The 21481-nt window shown below is 36.9% G+C and overlaps 1 protein-coding gene across 1 annotated transcript in view; it reads left to right on the plus strand.

The window, feature by feature from the left end:
- Nucleotides 1-18975, plus strand: part of LOC149803550 (cytochrome b-c1 complex subunit 2, mitochondrial-like) — a 48487-nt gene extending 29512 nt beyond the window's left edge. Inside the window, exons 9-14 of the mRNA XM_089953284.1 lie at nt 3961-4024; nt 7362-7500; nt 14768-14848; nt 16014-16090; nt 16724-16877; nt 18662-18975. Coding sequence (XP_089809410.1) covers nt 3961-4024; nt 7362-7500; nt 14768-14848; nt 16014-16090; nt 16724-16877; nt 18662-18751 — 605 coding nt within the window. The 3' untranslated portion in view covers nt 18752-18975. The remainder of the gene's footprint in view (nt 1-3960; nt 4025-7361; nt 7501-14767; nt 14849-16013; nt 16091-16723; nt 16878-18661) is intronic.
- The last annotated feature ends 2506 nt before the right edge of the window (nt 18976-21481 follow it).

Genomic DNA, 21481 nt, shown 5'->3' on the forward strand with positions numbered 1-21481 from the left:
TACGTGTGCTCCTTGTTGTGTGGAAGTCTGAGCCTCCTTATATGGCAACCTCGTCCAGGCAGATTATGTCCAGATGGGGTAATGTGTTTCTCAAGGAATGGACTCTCTACCAGTTGGTAGCAGAGTCACTTTCCTGCTATTGGGAAGATGCTTGGTAGATTTGTCCCATTTAAAGTGGGATAAACCGTATTCATATGCCGTTCAGCCTTTGAAAATAATTCTGCAGGTGCTCAACCCAGTGAAGATCTCCACTTGTCAGTCCCAATTTTCATGATTTAACAGCCTGCTTGACCTGTTGGTAGATTACCACAGGAGGGACCTGATGTTGCAACATGGAACCTCCACAACAGCTTTCAGATTACCCACCTTCACACTTGGCTTATCTCATGCAAGCAATCTGCCAGCTAATTTCATCCAGGATTGTAGGCAGTCTTCTTCCTTGGTTTGCATTGTAAAACTGGAGATCTGTGATTGGTGCCAGGGAAACTCCTTGATCTAGCTGTCCCTCTTTGAGCAGAGTAGCTGATTTTCATCATGTCCATTTTGAGGAAAGAAATGGTTTGGTGTCCACCATTAAGGGCTATGGGGCAGTCATTTCTGACATTATTAAATTCTCAAAGGGTTCTGCCTTTGGGTTAGGCACATTTTGAGCTTCAGAGATCATTATCTTGCTCACTGATGATTAGATGGAATCTTTCATGTGTTCTTTGGGCATTTTTAAAAGCCCCTTATGACCCTTTGAGTGCAATTTCCTTTAAGAACCTTAACGTTTTTCTGCTAGATTGGAGTCCTGGAAAAGATAATCAATGCAGTAGTATCAGTTAATTAATACATAATAACTGAAATTAGAACCCCTGTCCCCCACAAGAAAACAAAATACATTTGCATTGATATTAATTTTTATGGTTTTGTGAAAATATTAAATTTTTGTTGGTACTTACATTTTTGAATTGACATAGGTGCTGTGATGTCTCCACACAAAAATATTGTTCATTAAAGACATAAATTTGAGGTTTGTAGCAACCATGAAATCTATTAAAATTGGTACCCCATGAAAATAGTCCATTTACAGTAATACCCAAGTAAATAAAGCTTGGTTATTGTTATATCATCAATGCTGGTAGTGATGGTATTTTACCAGGGTAATAATTTCTGGACATCTTGCAAGTTTGTCAGAACATTTTAAAATTATTTTATATGACCATAGACACAGTTTGTCTTACTGGGTTTTTTTTCCAACATCGATTGGTTTGATTGTCTACCAAGTAAAATTCATCACATAAAAATCTCATTGCAGCTACTGACAGTATCCCAGTAAAACTAAACTCCGAAAATACCATCACCATTACTAAACTAACTGGTGCAAGCAAGTTGCAACAAGATAATTTCCATTTCTTTGAGTGTGTCTGTGTGTGTATGAGCCTAATTATCTTCTATAAGATTTTTGTTTGCATTTAATTTTGTTTTCACAAGTAAGAAATTTTTTGAAGCAGCCTAGTTCAAATCTAAAACAATTATAGTGAAGGTACAGGTTATGAAAACTAGTTACAATGATGGTTGTGCAGTTAAATAGTAGAATGAAAATTTTTCATTTTCTTTGCAATATAATTGTTCTTCCTGCTTAGCATACAATGACTTATTTGGAATTGGTTGATTGAGGCATTGATAAATTATGTGATATTCTTGGTCCAGGTACAGTCAGGAGCCATGTATAGGAATAGGAATCTTTGTTAGTGATGGGTTATTGATCCACTTTGTTCCATATTGACCTTTGAGATATGTTGTTTGCCAAAAATATTTTGAACATATGTCCTTCATTGGATGAAAGAGTTACTGCTTGTATCAAGCAAAAGTAAATTTACCATAGAGAGAAATTGTTACACGACTGGTTAGGTATTTAGTACATGACGATGTCAATAATGGCCATATGTCTTTAGTTTAGGGAAGAACATGTTAACACATTAACCCCTGGAGCTTTTTGTCATTTTCGCCTGAAAATCGAGTAGGAAACACATTTTGAAAGCTATTTCTGAATAGACTTGAAAACGCCAAATCCCTGGTCATCTTTCAATAACATACTGCCTAGTTGTGTTAGAAACATCGCTTTTCATTGGCTATTTGACTCACGCATGAGCAGAAGGGTACAAGTTGGAGTTCTTTTTTTTTTTTGCTAAATGGAGCCATTATTTTTTTTGTATAGAGACCACTCTTTATTCCAAATGCCCATCTTATCCTACTTTTTGCAAAGGCTCATCTGTCTGTTTGCAGTTCATACCGGTTTGCCTTAGAGCTGAGACCAAAAAGTCTAAAATACAGACACAAAGCTAATTTTGGATTAAAAAAAGTTGGGTCCAAAAAATGAGGTTTTTCTATCTGTATTTTGTAGTGCAGCTAGATATTCCAGATTATTTGGTATCATTGTAGAGTTACATCTGTCTACCTTTCTATAATACCACCCACTTTAGTGTATCATGCATGACCATGACGCTACAGAGCTAGGCAGTAGGCTACTACCTCCTGCCCAGTTAAGTCGTCGCTAGGGGTTAATGTGTTAATGATTAAATTTTGGAGAAATTCAAACAGCAAGATGCATTATATTATGTCTGCCAATAGTGGCAGCTTTAATTATCCCTATTGTTTTAGGTAAATGTAATGATGAGTCTGATTGGATGCAGCTGAAAGGAACTGAGCCAATCAGAAAGCAGAGCATTAGACACTGGTTTGGTTAGTTGGGGCCTAGCTCACCATGTTGAAGCTCTACATTAAACATATCCATTGATCATTTTGGATGTCCTTCAGTCCATCCATTTCCCTATCCTTCATCAGGTTGGTTTCTGTAAGATTACTGGTAATTGTTGCATTAACAGCAGTTTGAAATTGATGAGACCTCAACAGTTAGATTTTCAAGACTGGTAGAGTTGGTGTGGTCCCATGTTACCTATTCTTCTAACTTATGTTTCCGCAATTTTTTTGGATTTCAACTTAATATGTTATACAGCATTATGTTGATGAGTTCAGTGTGACTTAAATGAGTTCGGTTTCTAGTGTTCCTTGACATCATTTGCATTAAAAGTTAGGCTTTAGTTTCTTGAGAAAAACTCCGCGCAGTTATGTTTCATTTCCAAAAGATTGTGGCTTTGTATTGCTGTGGTCTTGAAAGAGGCTGATAATCCAGGATTCCACAGTATCATTATAGGAATTATGCCTCCTCTTTTTTCCCACCTCCAGTTTTCAATTATTGTAACATTATTATTTCTAGGATTGTTGGAATTCAATCAGCTGTGGCATGTAGCTTTATGCTTTATATTGATAAGACATTGAGTGAATTTGATTTCCAGCATTTACTATGCTTTTTATAGGTGGTGTGGCTCATGATTTGTCATCGTCCTAACTGTGCTTTTTGCAGCTTAACTGTTCTTGGATTTTTGGATTTCAGCCAAATATTGCACACACTGATGCATGATGATATCTTGAATTTATTTTATATCTAACATTCCTATAACATACAGGAGTTAAGATACCCTGATTGTCTGTATTTCTGACTTGATTTTCTGCCAGATGTTTTAAAACCAGATTTGGCATGTAGCTTCATATTGATGAGATCTTGAATAAGTTTGAATTCCAGTGTTCCACACTTTCCTTTTTTTAAGAGTTATTTCCTTTAGGACCTGTCCTCCTAGCTTTGCTTTCTACTTACCAAATATTACTGTATTTCACCAAAATTGGATGTGCAGCTTTGATGAAACCTTAAATAAGTTTTATAGTGAGTGGGACCTTGTGCAATTTATCAATTTCTAATAGCTCTAGTTACATATGCCATTGTTTAGTGCAGAACAGTGGACTGATGACCCTTCACTAGTGAAGATGAGAAACAGATTGATCAGAGAAGTTGCAAATAAATTCATCAAAAAGTAAGAGGCGTCTGATCTAATTCAACATTTTTTTCTCCATCCTTTCCAGGAGAACTAAGAGTCCCATCACCACTTGATTTAACTTATGTAGCAGTAGCAACTGAAGGCCCTAGGTAAATAGAAATTGATTATTTTTAGACATTTTTAGCTCTTCTGGTTATAAACTAAAAGGTTTATGGGATGGCCTGTTTGTTGTTGTCCGTCAGACGAACATCATCTGTCGATTAACACAAGTTTGTTATTGCTCCTCATAAACTACATGAAGGATTGTCATGAAACTTTTCAAACATATTCATCTGATGGTCTAGTTCTTCCTAAATGAAAATGGTGCTGCTCAGACTTCTGCATGGCCACTGCACTGGCCATCTCAAAATCTTATTAGTGTTATTCCTTCAGAATGGATGGTCAAGTCAGCTTGGGTTTTCACCCGAAGACTTTGTATGATGTTTAATTAATCCTAAATGAAATGGTGTTGATCTGATATTCAATGTGACCACCACAGCAGTCATCTTGAAAATGTTCATAATGCTACTTCTGATGAACAGAACCTCCTTTTAACTTGGGGTTTTCACCAGAAGACTTTATTAATATGTCTAGTTGGTCCTAAATGAAAATGGCGCTGCTTGCACATTCACAGTACGGCTACTGCTGTGGTCATCTTGAAAATCTTGTTAGTGTTACTTCTCCTGAATGGATGGCCATATCAAGATGGTGTTTTGCAAAATGCAGAAACACTTCCAACTACATCACTAGAAAGGGATTGTATCAGAAACAGTAATTGTATTTTAGGATTCTCAGACTTGATTGACAAGGAACAGTAAGCCAATAGCAAACTACCATTATAAGATGTAACAGAAAATCATTTGTTCAGATAACTTAAATGATTATTCATAATCAAAATTAAAAGCAATGTCAGTTTTATCATTTTTCAATAGCACAGTGTGTAATGCTTGGGCAAGTTACATGGAATGTTTAGAACCTTTGTGATAAAATATCTTATAAACCATTTGAAGGATAATTACTTATCACAAAACACAACAAAATGAAATGAGTTCTGTAAGTGTGCAAACAAGTGTCATGGATAAAAGTACATAGTTAAGTCATATGGACTGAGGAACACTCAATTGTCAGATTTAAACAAGTTGTTTCATTGCAGTACATCATTCGGTCATTCCATTGATATCTGCTTAAGAGTTTCTACATGGTTCTCTGTCAGATGAGTCGAAATGTATTCTTGATTCAGTTTTGTCAGTATTGGCTGACAGAAATGTCTTACTGACTTTGATTACCTTGGAAACCAATCAAGTCACTGACCATAGAAAACATAAAGAAGAGATGATGAAATACTTAGCCAAAATACTGATCCATTTATTTCCAAAAAGTAAGTATACAAGGGGAAAAATTTAAATGCAATTGTCCTAAATAAATTCTGTGATCTATTGAACTTAGAGCAGGTTCCCAGAAATATCCTGCCTTCTTTTAGCTTGCTCAGCAATGGTGAATGCAGGTTTTCCATCTGCACCCAAAGATGCTGAGCATGCACACTTGGCTTGATAGTCCAGAATGGTTCTCAACAAGTGGTGGACAGAATTGCTCCTGCAATGAGGCCCACCATTTTAAAAGTATGTTAAGCAATGGAAAGTTTAACTCCCAGTGGTGCAAGTATAAACACTTGTCCACAAGAGCCTCAGTTCCGCATATAACTAACTTCCTCCATTGGACTCCCTGTGGAGAATAAAATAACTCCCATCGCTATCAAGGACTGCATTTGTAGACAAGTTGCATCACTATGAAAAGGACGTTAACAGAACTAAGATCTCTCCAATCTTATTGCAAGACTGACTTGTCCTGACCCAGGGCATTTACCCTTCATTTAAAATGGAGTTTTCCATGGGCTTTGATGTGTTTGAATAAAGCAGTCCTTTGAATCAATGTCTCAAGCTTCTTCAAATCACTTTGTAGTACAGAACCCGCATCGTAGTCATTACCTTCCTGGGTCCCTCAGCAACTTGTTGTGATGTGGGTTACTCTATTTCTTCTGGTAGTGTAAATAATTCTATCAGCTGCAATCGTTCAGAAACCATGTACTAACCTTAGCCTGCATCTCAGAGGTTCAAAACTGCTTTATGTACTGTAGGAGATGGGATACAGTGCCAGCTCTAGGGTGAGGGGATGTAGCTCCCTCCTCCTCTAACTTTTCTAAGGTTATTGTTTGGTATCAATTTTTAAAAAGTAAATTGTTGGAGTAAAGGATGTTTCTTTGATCATACTTGTCTAAATACCAAATACAGGCACACACCCCAAAACTTGCCCCACAGATAGAGTTAGATCCCTGATAGAGTGAGCATATCTGCTCAAGTAGTAATTGATAGCTGGATGGGATTTGGCACCAGTTTCACTGTCTGTCAAATGGAGACCACTCGTGAAGGGCTTTAACCTAAGCAAGTAGATGGCTCTTCAGCATGTTTCCTGCAAATTTGAGTCTGGGAGCATTGGATTTGCAAGGTATCTGATGTATTTGTAAGGTGTTATGATCATGTAAAAATTATTGAGAAAACATTTTACTTAAGAAATTGGTTGTTATTAAATTTAGGGATTGTAGATTTGTAGGCTTGATGTTCATTTTCATCATGATTCTTAAGATTTTGAGATGACCCCTCAGGCTGACTTTCATTGGTACAGAGCTTAGTTTTACCTTCATTATTATTAGTTTTGTTCACAGCATTTATGAAATGAAACCAACTTTTTGTTACTTTATTGGCATGTTTCAGTTATCTTTTTCATCATCCTACTGTCCATTTATTGTAGGCTAATTTATAAACTAACACCACATGAACATTTAGACAATTGCTTGGAGAAATGCTTAAATCCAGATTGTCACAAATGATTGTTTTTCTTCCACTTTGATAAAATGTTTGAATATGTTCAGATTCACTAATGTCTGGAATTGCAAGTACTTGGTAGCAACAAATAAATAATGGTCTAAGATCATGACCTGAGTGTGGCATGATGGTCCTTATTTCCCAATCCCATTTGAAATTTGTTTTTAGGTTTTGGTCTAGCATTTAACAGAAAGTAATGCAAGTAGGTTATTCAGTGCTGAGGTAGTTGACTTAAATTGCATTGCCCAAGAGTCAGATTTGTATTTTCTGCTTGCAAAGCAAACAATAAGCATAGAAAAGCATTAATTATGTCTGCATATATACAAATGTAGGAAACATACCCATTTGAAAATGAGAACTTACTATTGTGTAGCACTCAGCATTGTGGAGCAAAAAAATTGCAAAGATGCATACATGTACAACATAAAGAAACATTTGAACTTGCATTAATATTCTTTTGGTTTCTGCTTGAATACTGCAATCACAAATGCAAAAGTATATTGAAATTATAATGAATCTTAGCATGTCATATGTCATCAGTATGAAACTGCATTATTTTATATGACAGCTTGAACAGCAAGGAATACTTGGCTGCTGGTGTACTACAAATGATCCTAGGAAGTGGACCCTTTCTCAAGTACAGCAGTAATATCACATGCTCCAAGCTTGCCCAGGCTGTCAGCAAGGTTACAGATCAGCCATTTGCTGTGAGTATTATTTCATTTTATATATGTTCTCTGTCAACAAAAGGTGTTATTGTTTATTTCATCCATCCAGATTGGTGGGCAGGTATCTGGTTTCTAAATGTTAATTTAAGGTCAGTCAGACTTTTGAACTTCTGGTGAACAAGCTTCAGTGCAGCTTGATAAATGTTTCTCTTAACCCAAGGATTATTCCTTATACCTTATACCTCCAAAGTCATGGTCACCATTGTATAAAAAGTTGATTTTGCCTGTGTATTTCATTTTTATATTTCCTTCCCCCCCTCCCCTTCTGAAATGTGGTGGGTGGGGCAGCATATCTTTTATCTCTCCAGATTCTCAAATTTCTGATAAAACATACCAATGTTGACTTGTCAGCAATCTAAAGAGTCTACATCCTTGAAAACACACTTTCCAGCTGATTTCTTACTCAAATAATTCAGAGCCCTCTATCTACTGATGTTCCTATGAGCAGCTGTAGATTAGCAGATTATAATGACTGAATTATTCAAGTTAGCTGATTTCTAGTACTGGTAGTGATGCCAAACAAGAATCCAAGGACCGTCACTCCAACTTAATCAAGATTTTTGTTTCAAATAACCAAAGTGTCAACTCTTTCTTTAGAAGAAATGAAGCTCCACCACTTGATGTAGGTCCATGCCAAAATGATTGCATATAGATAAGAATCCAGAGCCGACTGTACTTGACCAGATCAAGATCATTTTTGACGGACTGGAAATCCAACTCTTTTTGTAACTTTCATTGGATTCTTGTACCAAATCTGGAATGTTCTATACGGTTTTTGCATTTTGTGTTTTCCATTAAATAATGCCTGTCCCCATAAAGTTCTCATTGTCCCCCAAAATGTTTGGCAGGTGGACACTGTGTCCCCTGGTTTGCAAACCTAGATTCATCACTGTGCACATACAGGGATAGCTTACAGTAGATTGGCTGTTGTTGATAACTCAAGATCTAAAGACTATTTTTTTCATCCAGTTTCTATAATATTTATTAATATGGTTTACATGAATCATAAAACTCATTGATGAATTCATTTGTGGGCAGAGTATATTAATTACGCCTTTTGTCTTAGAAAGAATTGTCAGGATATAGTAACAGTGTATCCCCCAGGTGTGTAAAATTGAGGGTTAAAAAAAAAAACTTGGTGTCAGAACTGGGGGTCAAATAAAAAACCGGGGTCTAAAATGTACTGACAAATTTTTCAGCTTGAAACAGGATGTTGCAATTTTCACAACATTCTCTCTCTAAACATACAAATAAACCAACATGCACAATTAACAAACAAATGCATTGTCCATTCAAAGAATAATTTTATTAGTTCATTTTTCTTTTAAAGTCGTACTTTTAACAGTCTCCTTATAATCAATATGAAGCAATATTATAGCCCAACACATTACATACAAGCCAATACAAAAAGCCAAATAAATCTTTTTAACCAAATGGCAGTTAATTTACTGCCTTTAATAAAATGTGTACTATCATTGGTTTCATTGTACTTCATCCTAGAACACATTTTTCCTAAAATCAAGGAGTCTAATGATTCATCTTCTTCCTAATAAATTAACTTTAAGATCTTTCTTTTATTGCAGAAAAGTTAAAAACCAACAAAATCTGCAATGACCCACTGACTTTGTAATGCAAATAATGCATTTGTCTCTGCAAGTTAACTGATTTCTTTGTTGTGAAAGAATGTCTTGGGGTATAATATGTTCTCCAGATATCTTGTGGCGAACGAGGGCAGATTTTTTAAAATTTTAAAACCCTGTCACGAAAGGATTATTCACTTTTGCAGTCTTTGCAATCACATGATCAGAGAAGTCACACCGGTAATCCTAATGGATGTGCCATATTCCAGTCAATGGAATTATTTTCTCCATTTTCCATTAAAGTTAGATCCACAGTTACTCTTATGTGTTCTGCTCCTTTCACTTTCTTTGCTAAAGATTTTTAGTGCACAATGTTTTAATCTGGAGATCACTTTTTAGTGCAACAAGCATTGAAGTTCAACATCTAGATGACAGCTTGCTGAGCTCGCTGGAAATCGTGTGAGAGCTTACAAGATATGGGGAAGCTACTCCGTCATAACGTTGTCTATGCTAGTCTGTTTCATTGTTTCGTAAGTTCCCAGCGTTGCATTCTGCTATACGAATAGAGGAGCGCAAGGCAGGGAGCAAACAAAGCGGGGAACCAGTCAGTGCCTATGCTGAAATTATATACAATGCCATTCATTGTCCAATCCATTGGATATTAAATCAATCCTGATCACATTATGCGAATCCTTTGTGTTAAAAAAACGCACGGCAACAAAATGTGTGCATCAATTTTCTCCAGCATGTGTCCCTGATGCACAAATGTGTGTAAAGGGAAACACTAGCGAAATACGTTTTAAAAAATGTAAAAATTTTGGGAAATATTTTAAACAGGATATGTTTTACAGTACTTCAGAAGTCTGAATAGTGAAATGATAAACTATCAGCTTAAAAGTATGATGAGCCAATATCAGGCCTACTTAGTCCTCTTGTTTCCTTTTTAATCATGGAAAATATCACCCTGGATAGTGGTCTGAGGCACATTCCTTTACAGACCACTAATATTTCATGTGTCCACATGGGTTTCGAACCTCAGGCTTGGCCATTGTGGGTAGGTGAGAAGGTTTGCCAGTAACTTTCTGTGGGTTGGTTGTTGGTGGTTCTTCCTGGGTTCTTCCTCCACCCAATATAATGGCTGTCGTGTATCATGCCTTAATGTTGTCAAACCCAACACAACAACAACAACTGCACCTTTGGATACCACAACATTACTTTTGAAACTTTATTTATGTATATAGAGTTTAATGGTATGTCAGCACAATCCAGGCTATATTGTGCTGATTAAAAGTTGATGCATCATTTTGCATTAAATTAAGGAGATTTTATTTGATTTAAGCTGAGCTCATCATTTACACTGTATTGAATCCAAAAATAAAATCAGTTGAAATGTTGGCAACAAGAAGTAAATCAAATTTTTATAAAAACTGGTTGGCTGTGAAGAAAATGTTGGCATTATTAATTATTTTACAAATTCCAGCTATTATTGCATGCCACAGGAAACAAGTCCATGGGCTATGTGTTTGAGACCCCACTCAAGGCATTAGTAAATGTGGGCATAAAAAGGTAGCAGTGGAATCACACCCGACTTGTTTAGCAGCCGAAGCATGTGTATGTACTGACAAGTCCTATTTGTTGTTTGTGGCTTGACAAGGTTTGGGTTGAGTCTTGGGCTTGGCCAATGTGGATATGTGAGAAAGCTTGCTGGTAGGTTCTAGTGGGTCGATGGTTCTTTCCGGAGTTTCCCGGGTTCTTCTTCCACCATTAATACTGGCTGCCATGTATAGCCTATCTTGTGCTGAAAAATGGCGTTAAACCTTATAACAAGAACAACAGCAAGGTTTGGGACATAGCAGAAGGTCACTGTGTCTATAGGGCCAGGAGAAATGGTTCAAATTCTTTCTTATAATCTCTAGAGGACCCTACCTTTCCCAAGATGGGTTTACAGCACTTCTGATACAGGATATTTGTCATGATAATAGAGTTTATTGCCTCCACTTGTAGGAATTGATAGCCTCCAATTGCTTGCCCTTCCTTCCTAACACAAATGAAGTGCAGTCATCATCTTACTCAAGTTGGCCTTGATTTAAATAAGATTTTATTTTTTTGAGTTCACTCAACAGAGACTCTTCAATATGGTCTACATCATCTAACCAGTCATTGACCATTCGCCAGGTAGTGGACACTGTCAGGAGACAGTCATGACAGGTCCATCATTGGGCATGCAGCAAGGATCACCAGATATGATATATGTTGCCAATCTTACTTTTTTTGTCATGGGTCACTGATTTAGGAACAGTGAGCATTTGTCTGAAATACCAAGAGCTGGGCACAGAGCATTGGGTGTCAGTGTGTCATTGGACTGGGTACCATATTTTGACCACTGGTCTGTGTGAAAGGATTAATACCATGGATGATTTTGTCATGGCTCAGTGGACTGGTCGTGCCTTAGATCTTCCTGCCTCTGGTGTCATGATCAAGGAGAGTAGTGGACAGTGGGGAGGCTGCCACTTAGTGCATTCTGTGTTGAGAGGAAATCACTGGTCTCTTTCTCCAGTGAGAGGATCAATGAGCTAGTTCTCCCCATCCCCTCTTTTCCCAAGATGGAGATGAGCAAAATAGTCTTTCCTTTTCTGAGAGCAAAGACAAGATAACAAAATTTAGATTTTTGTGAATGCAGATGGAGTTCCCAGAAGAATCCCTCACTCTGGATTCTCATCATTTGGACTTTCCTTTTTTTTTTATCACGCCCAATAGGTCAGATGATAGAGAAGGAATAGGTTTAGATAAGGTGGTAAATGAAATTTACTGCCTACTTTTCCTGGAGCTAAAAGTCCCAGACCATCAGGAGTGTCAGAAGCTAGGATCTTCCTCAGTTAGGAGAGGCTGTCTGTGGCACATCCAAAGACAGACCTGCTGTTTTCTACTTCATTCAGCAATAGCAGAGGAGCTGACAGAAGTTCTCTATAGGCTAGGAGAGGGACAGACAGCTGAAGGATGGTTTCTTCTCTGACACTTAGCACCTGGTTGTAACCTCCAACCACAGGGTCCATTTGCTAGCTTGGCCCTGTAAGCCCCTTCAGGTCTTCTCAGCAGGGATCTTGGTCGACCTCCCTGTCAAGGTTCAAGAGGCTTTAAAACTGAAGGCATAGAAACTAATTACCATGCTGATTTCTTTTCAACTGCCTCCTTCAGTTTGTGGAAGGAAGAATTATTATCTTCAGCTGTATTGTGGAGTTTATTAGAAGCTGTTCCCAAGACCTTGAGGAGCCCCATGTAGCAGAATGGTCTAATGTGATCTCAGGAATCTCAACTCTCTCCACGTGAGTTCAAGTCTGTGCTCAGCTAACATGGTTATGTGAGAAAGGTGATCAGTAGTTTCTTGTGGATTGGTGGTTCTTTGGGTTTTCCAGGTTCATCTTCCAACAAATATACTGGCTGCCAGTAATAGCCTATCATTTGCTGAAAACAACCAAGACCTTGAGACAATATTCATGGTACTCTCTATTAAGCTTTTGTACTTTTTGTAGGCCACCCATCTCGTGGCGGAGATTTTTTGAGGTCTAATCCCTAATCCCTACAGCGTCCTTGCAAGATTTGAGTGATCAGCAAAACCAGTATGTGGCAGTGGAACACGGCTCAGCTAAAGCAGCAGTGATACACCCCTATCCAAAATGGTCCAGTTTTCCCATATAAATATTTTAAAAAATGAAACCGTCAAAACCAAAACTGGTCCCAGTTTAAAACCCCATTTTCCCTGTAACTCAGATTATTTAATGTTGACCCTGACAAAATTACAAAAACCTGCCTTCCATTTAAATGATAAATAAAGTGCATGACAGTATGATGTAACTTTGTATCTCAGTCTTATTCAAAATGGCATCTTTATTTCTCAAGATGGGGGCTATTTCACAGTTGCTGATGACATCAACAAACAAAAAGTTAAATATAACCTGTACTTTACAAAAGGTTTCCTACACTGAAGGTAGCACAAGTGCACTGCTAAACCTGTTTAAACATAGCACAGGTGTCTTTAAAAGTGAGGACATAATCTCTGGCAAAAAAAATACTTGCCCAAAGGCCAATTGCCTGATTTATGTCACCAGTGTAATGTCAACTGTTGAGTAGCAGTGATGTATTGAAATACTAGCTATTACAAATGCACACGATCTCCGACCACTCACTATAGTGCAGTATAGTTCATATTGTGAGATTCAAAAGTTCAAAAGGTTTTGTGTCAAATTAAACCCCTATAACATAGTGCAAGGAAAAAACTTTTTTTTTTTAATATGTTTCAATCTGCTATGAAATTTTACATGAAGTAGCTTTTGGGATGACCTCTTTGCTTGATATGGGAGTTGACTTTACTGATGGGCGAAAATAGTTATTCCACATATTATTTTGGCATAGATATCAGTATTAACCGACTTCATATATCTGAACTACTAATGACTATTGAAAGAGAAAATTAGGAAAATGTGTGTAATTGTTCACTTATAAATTCTAGGTGTCAGAATTTGAACATTTCTGCATTCTATGAGATAACATTTTAAGTGTAGTCACCTAATACACATTGTGTGACTTTTGGTCTATATGTACCACTAATGTTGAAGGAAATGAATGTACCAGGACATATTCAGTGAGTTTTCTTGTTGAACACAATCTACCTTTATCAGCTGGAGACCATGTTAAACATTTGTTCTGACAGATGTTCCTGGACTTGAAGATCGCTTCACAGATTCATGTCAGAATTCACTAATTTTTATCCCTGTTTTCACTCATTGTGAGCCTGGAGGGTTGGCAGCTATATATAACTGAATTGGTCTCAAAGACTCTTTCCTTCATATCAACAGTTTAGAAATGTGGGCTATTTTTCTAGCACACCAAATGCATCAACTGTACCAGACATATCTGCATCATTGTTGCTGCAGATAACTCGGTCATGGTGTGCCTCAGACATCAACGGGGCACTCAATGCCCCTTTTCTGTGCTTGCAAGTCTGAATCCTCCTAAGTTGCACAGCTTCAGAGTAAATTGCTCTTAGTTTGCCTTCTTATTTGCTTACTTTTCATCAGTGTCACACCAGAGTGAATAATCTATGCTTTGGGCCCATTTGTATCTATCAACAAGTTGGCAAGCCATCCTCCCGTCTGCAGTAGAGCATCCTACTTGCAGCAATCGCAAGTTCACTTAACAGCTTATGTTAGATTGTCAGGCAAAATTCAGCAATGCAATAATATCAGTTAATGTATTGCTATTATTAGAGTGTATGATTTGGGGAAGGGTAATCTAATTGTAATAATGTAATACCTGCCTCTTATTATTGCCCAATTTCCCTCAACCCCCTCCATCCGGATATCCATTCAGTCATGGGCATGGTCCAAGAAGAATGATATTCCAGTTGTCAGAAGTGGACTGAGGTATCAGAATGGGATCATGTTGTTTTCTACTCTATATATCAAAGAGGAGATAATAAAGTTCTTGGACAGGGAACCTGCACCAGGGAATAACGTAGCAGTGCAGTAATAGCAGGCAAGTATTATATAATTAAAATTACTTATAACTGCCCCAAAAAATTGGATTAATAATAATGCTACTGTTTGAGTGAAATCCATCATTCATTGTAGAGATAATCTGTATTTTATTTCTCTTCACATTTTTGATAGATTTCTGGTCTGAATGCCAGCTACAGTGACTCTGGCCTGTTTGGATTTGTGGCCATATCACAGCCTGAGGACATGGAGAAGGTGAGGACAACGTGGAAAATTTAAAAGAAATCATTTTAATTCTGAATAGGTTTTAAGTTTCATTGTTGTATCTGTGTGCATTTTTATTATCAGTTTTTTGTTAATGAATATTCAGCTGGAGTACAAAGTCATGCTCAGAAGTTTTATTCACAAGTGGACATGTTAATAGACATATTTATTCTTATATTTCATCTGGTCATTATGACATGTTAAATGGGAGGTTGCAGGCTGTTGAAGCAGGTAGTGCAGAAAATATCTCTACACTTAGAAGAAGAAAAGGACCATGTTTGCTCTGTGCCTTTTATCAGCCATCACTCACTAGAAACAGTAGAATTATGCATGGTGGCTCAGCTCAGTTGTTAAAAATATATAATCCCCAGTTAGTGTCTGCTATAAATGACAAGAAACCCTTGCTGGCTGAGTGGTCTAAGGCAGTCACTGTTGTCCATGTGGGTTCAAATCTTGGGCTCGGCTAATGTGAGTATGAGAAAGTTTGCCAGTAGCTTTCTGTGGATTGGTGCTTCTTCCTCCACCAAGTATACTGGCTGTCATGTAAAGCCTGTCATGTGTTGAAATGTGGCTTTCAACAACAAGTATAAATGGCAAGAACTGAATGAGAACAATAATACCTTGATCATAGTGAGAAGATTGATGTTGTTGTTGTTGTGGGGTTTAACGCCATTTTTCAGCACGTGATAGGCTATACATGGTGGCCAGTATTAATGGTGGAGGAAGAACCTGGGAAAACGCTGGAAAGAACCACCGACCCACGAGAAGCTACTGGCAAGCTTTCTCACATACCCACATTGGCTGAATCCTAGACTCGAACCGCCGCAGACAGAGGTGAGATGGCAGTGATCCGTAACAAAGAGCACTTTAGACCACTCGGCCACTCGGGGCCCCGAGAAGATTGAATTTGTAATAAAATGTAATAGTGAATCAAGTCAGTAACATTTAGTTAATAGGGAATATTTGGCAATTTTGCAGTTGCAAATATACCACATTGACTTTTGATGCCTTGTATTATTAACTCATGTTGCCTGATACTGCTTCAGATGATAATGTAGCCTTGATCAACAGAAGCTGTAATGTCTACCTGATAATCCTTCTAAATTCTGATGTCTCTTATTTAGCACTGGCAGAATTGTATTTTTTTTTTCTCCAGGTCTTGAGGGGAGCATTTAAAGAGATGGCTGGACTCTCCAAGACAGGTGTTAGTGACCAAGAAGTCCAGAGAGGGAAGTAAGTATACAGATTGCATCCAAAATGGATGGAGTCACATGTTACAATTAAAATATGGATCCTTATTTCTTGCCTGCAAGCACAGGATTATTAAATATTATGCACCCCATTTATAGGTTGGAGTGGGATTGGGAGCTGAAATTTACCACAAGCAAAGATATTATTTAGTTCCATATAAAACAGTTTTTCACTAATTAAAATGGCACATGGACAGAAAAATAGAACCAAATTAATTTCCCCAACAAGGAAGTTGTTGAAATTGTTAAAAAAATTGCTCTTCTAAATTCATCCATTGTAGATGAACTTAATTTTTCTTGTCTATTATTACAATGGCCAGCTGTAATGATTTAATGCCCTTTGGTTAAATGTACGACTTTCATGAATTCTTCCAGTGTTTACATGCTGTAGCAAATACTTTGGGTCCACATGAGTTGCCTTTTACACCAAGGTTTTCCTGAAAGCAGAGTCTTCTGTCCTTTGTTGATTTCATAAGGAAAATTAGGTTAGGTTAATCTTGTGAATTTGAAGGGTTTTGATTTGAATCCAATTAACAGGACACTTTTCAGTTTGAATCATTACAAAGAATCAATAATATGAATGGTCTACTACTGTTTTCTTCTTAATGCTTTCTAGGAACCAGCTTAAATCTTCTGTTCTCATGTCTTTGGAGGATGGAAACAACTTGTTGACTGACTTGGTAGCTCAGTCTTTGTTGTACAAGAAGTTTGTACCACCTGAGGAGCTCATTCGAAACATAGATGACATCTCAAAGAATGATATAAATAATGTAAGTATGCTTCAGAAAAGATATCTTTTATTATTTCTGTGTAAATACAGAGATATTGCCAGGGCACCTGAGTGCGGGAATGACACAGTGTATGTACAAACTCACACACTTGGAGATCAGTGATATGCAAGAACTCCTGCAAATTAATTTAAAGTCGCACATATAACATGTACTCTGTGAAGTATACCATTTTTATTTAACCATTAACCCTTAAAATGCTTAGGGCAACACAAGTCATTCAGCCAGGAATGGTATCATAAGGCTTGTTAAAACATGTGTCTCTTTTCTGGAAGCAGTGTTGGGAATTTCTGCTTGACATGAGTGGTGGTTAAACTAAATTAGATTGATGTTTTGGGCCATGTAAGAAGCATTCTGCAGTAGTTTTCGAGGATATTTTACAAATGTGTGTTTAAAATACGAGCTAGCTAGAAAACCAAACTGGCTGTTTGCCAGCATGGTTCATCTTCAGACAACTATTTTGCTCTGTAAATACTGGCTAATGATAGGGATGATGATATTGATTTTCATAGTTATGAACTATATCAGATTATTGGAGCTGGAAAAGTGTTAATGAAGATACCAGTGATTGATTTTGAGACAAAATAATGTTGTAAAAGAGTTATGTACATGCTGGATGAACATAAAACAACAGACTCCATACAGGCCAGCCCCTCGTTCAGCAGTATTTCAAAATTAAATGTAAAAATGGCAGAATACCAAGCCTATTTAACATACAGACAGTTTAAAAGTATAGTGCAGTTTTCATTTCTGTTCTTAAACAATTTAGCCCAGCAGGCTCTTATGCTACTTAACTAGATAGCCCTATAAAGTTTAAGATAAATCTAATAAATAAGAATCTAAAATGAAATAAAAAAGTAAAAGATATTTGTTTGATCAAAATATCTCTGTCTCAAAAAAGGACAGTATGGCATTGATGGAAAAAAACAATTAATACTGGATTATGGAACAGATGAGAAATCTGGTATAGTAGTCAGTCAAGAAGATTCAAGGCAAACTCCGGCAGAGGTTATGTTAGTAAAAAGCTAATTTTAGAACAATCCAAAATTCAATACCTGTGATCTGTGGAAAATTGTACATAATATCCTAAAGAATAATTTCCCAACTTGGTAGCATCTCTGTAAATACAATCCACTTCATTTCAGGATTCTCAGTGGGACATTAGGCCAAGCAAAAAATTGGGTGTTTCCTATTGTACTGGTATTAAAATTAGGGTAGGCAAGTTTTTATAAAAAAAAAACCCATACATTTGATGTATTTTTTTTTTTACCATTGTGGAAAAAGGTGCTAGGGTTGGCAGTGAGACATAGTCAACCAACCGGAAATGTAAATTTTTTGCTTGGCCTTAAAAAACTTAATATTGTACTTTTGTATGATCAATATTTATGATTTTATTTCCCATCATGAAAGTTGTAGGGCATATTTAAATATACATGTATGTCCAATACAGTACATCTGGTTAAATTTCTCGTTTGTCTGTTTGAGATGCAAATGGTAAGACATATTTTCGATTAACTTATTTATTTCTAGTTGGTGGGTTAGAGTTTTTTAATGTCTTCAAATGCCAAAACTCGACTCCTAGCAGTAACATATAATACACATACATCACTTACGCACTAATGCAGTTTATATTTAATTCCAGATTTGAACAGTGTCATGACCAATTTTCTTTTCTTTAACAGCTCGTTTACGTTTGCATTAAATTCTGTTTGCTTCATTTGCCTTGTGATGCACACTTTGAATTCATGTCATCTTTATCATTTTAGGTTGCCAAGAAAATCGTGAATGGTAAACCAGCTATGGCAGCAGTTGGAGACTTGTCCAATACACCCTACCTAGACCAGTTGTGGAAATAATATCTTTTGTGTCTAGGAATTTTATAAAACATTCTGTTCGAACTTTTTTAGGATTTGCCAATTTTCAGTTATTGGAACTTAAATGGCAGATTTTCAGTGTGAATTTGGAGAATGACATCTGAGACAATTACAGCAGTATCAGGTGTTTTAAATAGCTTCTTGGTTGAAAACAATCTATATTTATGAGCATTTTGAAAATTTGTGATAATAAATATTTAGACTTTCGAGTTGTTTTAGTTTTTATTTCATGAAGAATGGGGCTACTATACTGTTGGCATTGGCATATATAAAAGTTATACTGTTGGCATTGGCATATGCAATGGAGTTATTGTACTGTTGGCATTGGCCTATGCATATGTTAAAGGCTATACACATGTACAGTTTCACTGCATCTCCCTTTCTAGGTCCTAGCCAGCAGTTTGGAGTGGGTTTCATTCCACTTACCCTTGGGAAGTGGACCAGCTTTGTACATATTTGTGATTTCTTGGTTAAGTGTTTGTTCAGCTCTTGGGTGTTTTGTGTGCACTATTTGTACTTACATACTATTACACCAGGAATCGTGAAAGTTTGTGATGGAATGCATATTAATGAGTCTTTTACCCTTACTGTTACCCATATTTCATGCTTTACTGACAGTGTTCAAATTTTGCTTCTGTAGTTTATTTCTAAAGCAATAATCATGCTAGAATTGTGAAACTAGATGATTGTATGCATCTATACTTGTATCACACCCATATAAAAAATGGTCACAGTAACCTAAATTTCACATTCTGCAGGCTTAGATTTTTGCATTTTGTCAAGACCATAGGCTTTTTGCATCCAGTATAAATGTTTTACCATTAATCACGAGACTTGCTAATAGGATCCATCTCGAGTAACACCTTCAGTGCAAAAATATATCACTGTGACTCATATTTCATGCTTCAGTTAAATCTTGTATTTTAACTGGTCATACTAGAATCATTACCCTACATGACTATTCATCCATATTAGTATGCTGTGTGCATACTAACCCATCTAGAATCATGAAAATTTTTGAGCAGGATATATCTGGACTATCACACCACTCCAATGGCTAGAGCATTCACTTTGGATGTGGGAGGTCATGGGTTTGAACCACAGCCAAATCGTACCAAAGACTTATAAAAACGGTACTAACAGCTGCCTCAATTGGCACTCAGCATTTGGAGGTTAGGACTGGTTGGCCTGGTGTCAGGATAATGTGACTGAGTGGGACATGATGCTGTGTGTCTGCAGCATGATGTCCCAGTGCTTGACATCACAATAAACTGCCACGCTGCAGACCTCATAGCAATAAGACTAAAATTGTTAAAGCAAAGTTCAAACTCTAAATCACACACACATACATCTGGACTACTTTCAGATTGCAGAAGAACATTATAACCCACATTTTGCACTTCGGTGGTTTATATTTTAATATCAGGAATAAGTTTACCTATCAGTAATAAATAGCTTAGTTATTCCACCACAAAATTAGTCTCATCCATATAACAAGAGTTCATTCTCTTATGGAAAAACCTCCATAGTGAATTCTGAAAAGAATCCAGAACATAACGCATACCCACTCTGCTGCCGAAAGTCACTGGCACATTCTTTCTAGACCTCACACTTTTTTCTGGACACCATATGCACTGCAGTCTATGCAACATTGTTCAACAAAATGTTTGCCTTCAGTTTGTGGAAAAACATGCATAGGTCATTCTCAATTCTCAGAGGCTATTCCCTTAGTCAATTACTTTTTCATTCATGAATTTCAACCTCTTAAGTTGTCTCAGGAATGGACATCTCATTTCTGCCCATGGTAGGGGCCCCATCGACTTTAAATGTCTCCAAAGAGACTGATCCAGTCCTGCTCTGAGACCTAATGGATTTGGCATGGATACCTTACCCTGGGGCTTTCTTGTGCCTATATTTACTAGCACGTTGCCTCTAAGACATTTGCTGCAAGGAAAGAACTGGAAACAAGCAGAGATCTTGTATAGCAAAAATTATGGGAATTTGACTGTAATCTAGGCTGAATGCAAATTAAAGCAACTTCACCTACCCAATGCATATCTATTATGAATCAAAATAACAACATCAATGAAGTTTTAATCCAAAAGATGACAGCAATACTTAATTATCTCCGTACTGGAGACAAAGAAAGCAATAAATGGAAAAGAAGGAATACTCTCCTTTAAACATAATACAAAATAAAAGGGGTGGAGAGAAAAAAATCAACAGTATGGGCTTTTCTCCTGTCAACACCTCATTTACTATAAAAGCTAAATGGAGATTTTGTACTAAAATGCTACCATCAAATAAAAAATATATCTCTTGTTAGGGAGTTATATTCAAACTGGTCAAAAACAATTACTCTGAATTCATTTATTTTTATGTGCATCAATTTTCAATGACCGGGTTGGAGGGGAACAACATTTTCATCTTGAGTTCTTGGATTCATTTTCATTTTGCTTGAGCCATCAATAATGGAAACCAAGACAGCAGAATTTTTTTTTTAACATCATCAACAGTTATGGTGTTTGGTCCAAAAGTAACACAGCAACTCGTGGAAAGCAGGCACTGGTTTTCTAGTTAAATTAATTTCTGTGGTATTTAAGTTCTTGGTTGGCAGCATTATATACAGTGTGACCCCGCTATAACACGGCAGTTGGGAGCTATAGAACCTGATCACATTATAGACCGAACCATGTTATAAGCAACCAGATC

This window comes from Sinohyriopsis cumingii, chromosome 3 (genome assembly GCF_028554795.1).
Source record: "Sinohyriopsis cumingii isolate HCF-2022 chromosome 3, ASM2855479v2, whole genome shotgun sequence".
Lineage (NCBI taxonomy): Eukaryota > Metazoa > Mollusca > Bivalvia > Unionida > Unionidae > Sinohyriopsis > Sinohyriopsis cumingii.